This window comes from Phoenix dactylifera, chromosome 8, assembly GCF_051530095.1.
Source record: "Phoenix dactylifera cultivar Ajwa chromosome 8, Ajwa_hap1_PhDact_Kaust_v1.1, whole genome shotgun sequence".
NCBI lineage: Eukaryota > Viridiplantae > Streptophyta > Magnoliopsida > Arecales > Arecaceae > Phoenix > Phoenix dactylifera.
In genome coordinates, this window is record NC_143197.1 from 13,784,535 (window position 1) to 13,791,151 (window position 6,617).

At 44.7% G+C, this 6,617-nt stretch overlaps 1 protein-coding gene across 2 annotated transcripts; it reads left to right on the forward strand.

The window, feature by feature from the left end:
• Positions 1-2,331: 2,331 nt before the first annotated feature.
• On the forward strand, positions 2,332-5,263 carry LOC103713409 (BTB/POZ domain and ankyrin repeat-containing protein NPR5-like). Of its 2 annotated transcripts, none has more exons than XM_008800325.6 (2): positions 2,332-3,319; positions 4,162-5,263. In XM_008800325.6, exons 1-2 carry the CDS (start codon positions 2,774-2,776, stop codon positions 5,191-5,193), a joined length of 1,578 nt encoding a protein of 525 aa, XP_008798547.4. In that variant the 5' UTR covers positions 2,332-2,773; the 3' UTR covers positions 5,194-5,263. The 2 variants fall into 2 exon arrangements, with proteins under 2 accessions (XP_008798547.4, XP_088558983.1); XM_088702857.2 differs by having other exon boundaries at positions 2,639-3,319; positions 4,135-5,263.
• Positions 5,264-6,617: the final 1,354 nt, after the last annotated feature.

Below are 6,617 nucleotides of genomic sequence, written 5' to 3' on the forward strand. Positions count from 1 at the left end.
ATTTGTTCATATGCTATGTCCTTAATGCTTAGAGGCGTTGTTTAAGTGAGTCATTGTCAGTTAATCAGGTATGTAGATCAACAATATATAGATCTCTGGTAATTTTTAGTTCCTTTTCACCTTATGTTTGTAGATGATTATATTTTATTTGCTCGAGTTACGTTGACTATGGATATAAAATTATCTTATTTTTTAATGAAGTATTGTAGGGCATCATGACAAAAGATAAATTGGAAAAAATCAGCTATCAGATTTAGTCCAAAGGTAAATACCCTATCTAGACAATGAATTAAGAATTATCCGCATATTTGGGAATCTGATGAAACTAGGAATTATTTGGAAGTTTCAATCTCTTGTAAAAGATTGATTTCTGCAAAATGCAGTGGTCTAAAATAGCAGTTTTTGAAGAGATTACAGGATTAGAAATGGAAGGCTCTATCTATGATGGATAGGGTTACTCACTTTAAATTTATTCTTTTTGCTCTTCTTATTTATTTGATGTCTTACTATGTTATTCCTAAGAGTGTTATCCTAAAGTTGGAGGGTATAATGAGGAGTTTCTATGGGGCTCTTCTGATTCTTCTAGAAAAGTGCATTTGCTATCTTGGAATTGTATTTGCCAACCTATCTAAACGAGTAGTTTGGGAATTACTTCTTTGATTGCTTGGAGTAATCCAGTAATGGCTACATATGCTGCAAGATTTATGTTGACTTAGGAAGGATTGTGGGTTTCTCTTATGAGAATGAAATATGGAATTTGGTCATGGACTTCCCCTCCATTGTGCTCACATACTAGTTTGGAGGAAGTTGTGTTCTTTTGCTCCCTTAATCTTGTTCAATCTTAGGTGGATAGTTGGTAATGAGGTATCTATTGATGTGGTTTGGGATTCATGGATTTCATCTATTCCTATTGCATATTGGCCTATTTTGGTTGATACTACATCTTTGCAAAAATCTCAAATCCAGAGATCTTATGGCAGTAGGTGAAAATAGATGGGATTTATCTGTGATTTGCCGGTATTTCCAAGAGGTAATGATGGATAGAATTTTTTCTATTCCGATTTTGGGGCGGAAAGAGTGCTGATAAGTTGGGTTGAAGGCCTTCATATGTGTTGTCGGTTAGAGCTGCTTATTTATACAAATATTTTAAAATTGAAGGCCAATCGATTAAAAATATTTCTTGGATATGGAAAATGAGTGCTCATCCCAGGATTGCTTTGTTTATGTGGAAAATAGCTTGGAATCAACATTCGTATTATGTCATTCTATACCATGGTTTTCATATTCTAGATTATTGTGATTTTTGTATTGATTTGGAGGAAACCTATTTATATTATCTTACACTATAGATTGGCGAACAAGATCTAGATTCAGGCCCCTATTTTCTGATGCAGTGATTATTCCAACTCTATTTCTTGATATGTTCATCCAAACTATCCATGGGAGATAAATAGGTAGAGTGAGCTTGTTTTGATAGCTAACATTGTTTATAATATTTAGCTGGCCAGAAGTGACAGTATTATTTAGAATATTGCTTAGAGTTCTAGATTGATTCTCATGAAAACTGTCAAACCAGGCACATGAATACATTAATGCTATTGCCTTAGATGGATTTATCTCTTCTTTTGAGAATCTATGACACTAAAAATATATTATTTTACTTGGGAGCTACCACCCTCTAATTTCTTCAAGATTAACTTGGATGGTGTATGTCAAATAGAGATAAATCTAGTGGAGAAAATTTTGTTATCAGTAGTACGAGTGGTATGTTGGTGACGGCAAGAGATATTAGATTATTTGAACTAGATTATTTGATATTACAGTTCCAATAGCGGAATTGCATGCTGCATGGAAAGATATATGATATGCCATTAAAATTTTAAAAACTTCTCATATTATTCTACAAAAAAGAACTTATTGAGAAGATTGTTGGAGAATAGAAGGAACCCTTCGCTCTTTCGAGGTTAAACATGTCGGTAGAGAAGCTAACAGTACAATAGATTAGATGGCGTAATATGTTACTAATTATATGGAATATATTTTGTGGACGATTGTGACAAATATCTCTTTTAAGCTGTTAGATATTTTATTTTTTGATGATCATAGATATATTTATTTTAAATTAGTTTAAGTTCAAAAAATATCTCAGTGAATAGGAATAAAAAAAAAAGAAAGGAAAACACAACACCAAATTATGTGAATACTGTTATTCTTGGTTACATGTCAATCTTGTTATTTAACTTCCCCAAACAAGGTTCACTTCCCATGCCCACCCATTTTCCGCTTTTTTACACCTCATTTATTTAAATACCCCAGCCGCCCAGCACAGCCACCCAAATTGCTCTCTCTCTCGCCCCTCTTTCTTCTCTCTCTCGCCCCTCTTGAAGGGGAAAAAAGAAAAAAAATTCTCATCCCACCACAGAAGCAAAGGAGAGGAACAAGAAACCAGAAGCAGCATCAGTGCGGCAGAGGAGATCATGGGAAGAAGCCCCTCTCACCTGCACCTCCCCCACTCCTCTTTCTCATTCCCACGCCTCCCCCTGACACACAACTCCCCCTTCCTTTACCTTCTGAAACGCTCTTAAGTCAGTCCGCTCAGAGAGAGAGAGAGAGAAGAGAGAGAGAGAGCAGAGAGATATTAGATAGGTACATCTAATAATAAAGGACACACGAGAGACAGAGAGAGAGAGAGAGAGAGAGAGAGAGAGAGAGAGAGTGAGGGTAAAAAGGGTCGAGTTAGCCACTTCTTAGCAGCAGCAGCTTCAGCTCGGCAATGGAGGATTCACTGAAATCCCTCTCCATGGACTACTTGAACCTCCTGATCAACGGCCAGGCCTTCAGCGACGTCACCTTCAGCGTCGAGGGCCGGCTCGTCCACGCCCACCGCTGCATCCTCGCCGCCCGCAGCCTCTTCTTCCGCAAGTTCTTCTGCGGCCCCGACCCCCCTTCGCCAGGCCTCCTCCTCCTCCACCACCAGGACCTCCACTCCCACCACCACCACCACCAAAGCCCCCGCTCCCCCTCCGGCGCATCCGCCTCCTCCCCCCGAGGCGGCGCCTCCCCCGGCTCCGCCGCTGCTGGCGGTGCCGGCCCCGTCGTCATCCCGGTGAATTCCGTCGGCTACGAGGTCTTCCTTCTGCTGCTGCAGTTCCTCTACAGCGGCCAGGTCTCCCTCGTCCCGCAGAAGCACGAGCCGCGCCCGAACTGCGGCGAGCGCGGCTGCTGGCACACCCATTGCACCGCCGCCGTTGACCTCGCCCTCGACACCCTCGCAGCCGCCCGCTCCTTCGGCGTCGAGCAGCTCGCACTGCTCACCCAGGTTCCCCTTCCCAATCTCGTCTTTTCCACTCCTAGATCTGAGCTCCCATCTGATCAAACTCTCACTATTACGGCCTTAATTCAACAATTGTTCACAAGATCCTCCTGTTGGTATTTTGGGAGTGCTGAATCTTGCGGTGTCTGTGAGTAATTTGTTGAGCTCTTCTTCCTAGCATTCATTTCCCCCTTTAATGTTGTGTCCTTCCATCTTTAGGCTGGTCACAAATTTTAGTTCTTTACCTTCTTTCCTTTTTTCCTTCTCTCTCTCTCTCTCTCTCTCTCTCTCTCTCTCTACTCAATTCATTGTAATGTGTGCTGCTTGTGGTTCTCTCTTATCTCCATCACTCTACTGTGCCTTCTAATGTTCTTCTTCTTGGCCTTCTTGTTCTTCTTCTTCAATTGGTCCCATTCTTGTTCAACTCGTTGTTCTTGTTACTGTGACAACAGCGCTTGTCTACAGTGAACAGTGACATGAGTGGGCCTCATTCAAATTGCACACCGGCTTTCATCTTTCTCCCATCATAAGCATTTGTAAACTAGGGTTTTCGTTTCCCCTTTTCCCCAGTAGATCTTTGTCCAATTCATGCAGCATTCCGAATTTCTAGAATTGGGAGCCTTCCTCTTTTAGCCCAATCACACCTCCCTCCGTCCCCAACGCTCCTCCTCTCTCCGCATCTCTCTCTATATTTTATGCAGGGAATAAGCCTAAAATTCCCTTCCTCCACTAACCCATGGCATCTCAACCAGAAGACGCCTTTGTTCTACTACTGTAGCAGATTTAATCGTCATCTCGGACCCCTCCTCCTCTTAAAAATTTCACTGAATTTATTCAATTTATCGCAGAAGCAACTGGCGAGCATGGTCGAGAAGGCGTCGATCGAGGACGTGATGAAGGTGCTCATGGCGTCTCGCAAGCAGGACATGCACCAGCTCTGGACCACCTGCTCCCACCTCGTCGCCAAGTCCGGCCTCCCGGCGGAGGTCCTCGCCAAGCACCTCCCCATCGACGTCGTGGCCAAGATCGAGGAGCTCCGCCTCAAGTCCTCCCTCGCCCGCCGTTCCTCCTTCATGGCCCACCACCACCCTCTCGACATCGCCGCCGCCGGCGCTGGCCCATCCTCCTCCGCCGCCGCCGAGCTCGAGGACCACCACCACAAGATCCGCCGCATGCGCCGCGCCCTCGACTCCTCCGACGTCGAGCTCGTCAAGCTCATGGTCATGGGCGAGGGGCTCAACCTCGACGACGCGCTCGCCCTCCACTACGCCGTCGAGAACTGCAGCCGCGAGGTTGTGAAGGCGCTCCTCGAGCTCGGCGCGGCCGACGTCAACTGCCCTGCACGCCCTGCGGGGAAGACTCCTCTCCACATCGCCGCCGAGATGGTCTGCCCGGACATGGTTGCCGTCCTCCTCGACCACCATGCCGACCCCAACATCCGGACGGTCGACGGGGTCACTCCACTCGACATCCTCCGCACTCTTACTTCGGACTTCCTCTTCAAGGGTGCCGTCCCGGGGCTCTCGCACATCGAGCCCAATAAGCTCCGGCTCTGCCTCGAGCTCGTCCAATCTGCCGCGCTCGTCATGTCGAGGGAGGAGGCGGCCAACTGTGGCAGCGGCGGAGGTAGCCATCCCACCACAGACATCTACCCGCCGATGAATCCCGAGCCGAGCAATTGCAACGCCAGCAGCGCCAGCAACAGCATGGTTAACCTCAGTCTCGACTCCAGAATGGTTTATCTCAATCTCGGCATAGCGGCGCAGTTGGGGTGCAAGATCGATGATGGGGGTGAAGATGATAGCAGCAGCAGCAGGTCTCAAGGGGGTGGCGGTGGCATTGGCCCATCCTCTATGTATTCTTCTCATGGCTTCCCATAGCTACCTTGTAAGCTAAACAAGGAACCTCCTATTTGTCTTTCAGTTTCGAATTATATATCACATTATATCATTCTCTGATCTAATTCTCATGAATGGGGAAATTAAGCGAGCAAAGGCCTGGCCAAGAGGCAAGATCTATAGAGAATTGAAATGGAGGAGAGGTTTTTCCTTTGTTTTCTGTTTTTTTTTTCTTTTTTTAATCTTCTACATTAGTGCTGTTTGTGGGTGTTGTAAGAATGGGGCAGGTTATTGGCAGCTGCATGTGGACGCGAGGGAAGAACGGGGTATGTTGAATTAGTTTAATTTCGGTTTTTTTTTCCGGAGTGTTGGCTCTCATGGGGTGGCACCAGCGTGTGGCGGATTTGAGGAGGGAGACAAGGAGAATCTAAGTGAGCTTTGAAGGATGGAGGAGATGCAGGTCAATCTTTTCACTCTCCCTGGCCTGTCACCCCTTTTGTTCTTGTTGATATATATATATATATATATATATATATATATAAAATATGATGGCCTATTTGTTATTGTTTATTTATGACGTTTTTGTTTTGTTCCTCCCTATCATCTTGTCTCTCTCTCCCCTCTTTCTCTCTTCCCCTACCTTTTCCCTTGTATAGAGTGCAGCTTGCTATCATGGTGAGTGGATTACTTGGAATAGTTAACTACTATTACTGCATCCAATGGCAGGAGGTATCATCTTCATTTAAGGTCAGGTGGGTATCCCTTTGCCCATGTGTCTTAATTGGTTCCTTGGGCCTTCCTATTGTGGCTTGTTTGGATATGGATATGGCATCATGTCCAAGTGAAGGTAATGAGCTGTCTCTTCCCACAACAGCTTCCATAGTGCATTAATATTTCTCTCTCTCTTTTACATGGCTTTCCATGCAACATGGCCATCTTTATGGCCTATAGTTTTTATTATTATGTGGAAAGGCCAAAGAGGCAAAGAGATCACCCAGCTGTAGTCAAATAAATCTCTTGTCGTGCATGAATGCAACACTGAGTGTGACTACACGGCACCCCTATAGATTGTTACCTAACCAGGACTCCTTCCCTGTGAGCCCGATGCTTTTGATGTCCTCCTTTTCCCTTTTTTTCTTAGTCCCTTTTGAGGCTCAAACCAGCCTCCTCGTTGAGAAGCCTTTATGAACACTGTGTTCATCTTACTCCCCATAGTATATTTTTTTGTTTTGGTCTTCAAGCTTCATAATGTCCTCTTCAATATATTTGACTTGCCCTCCCTCTTTCTCTATCTATCTTTTCACTTCTTCTTTTCCACTTGAGAGCATTTTGTTGCTCCGTTTGAAAGAACGGAATGAAGAAGATGACTTTTTGCTGCTCTTGAGAAATATTAACTGTATTTTTTTTGGTAAATTAACTGTATTCTTTGTTTACGTAACTATTCCAATATACTCCTTGATTTTTTT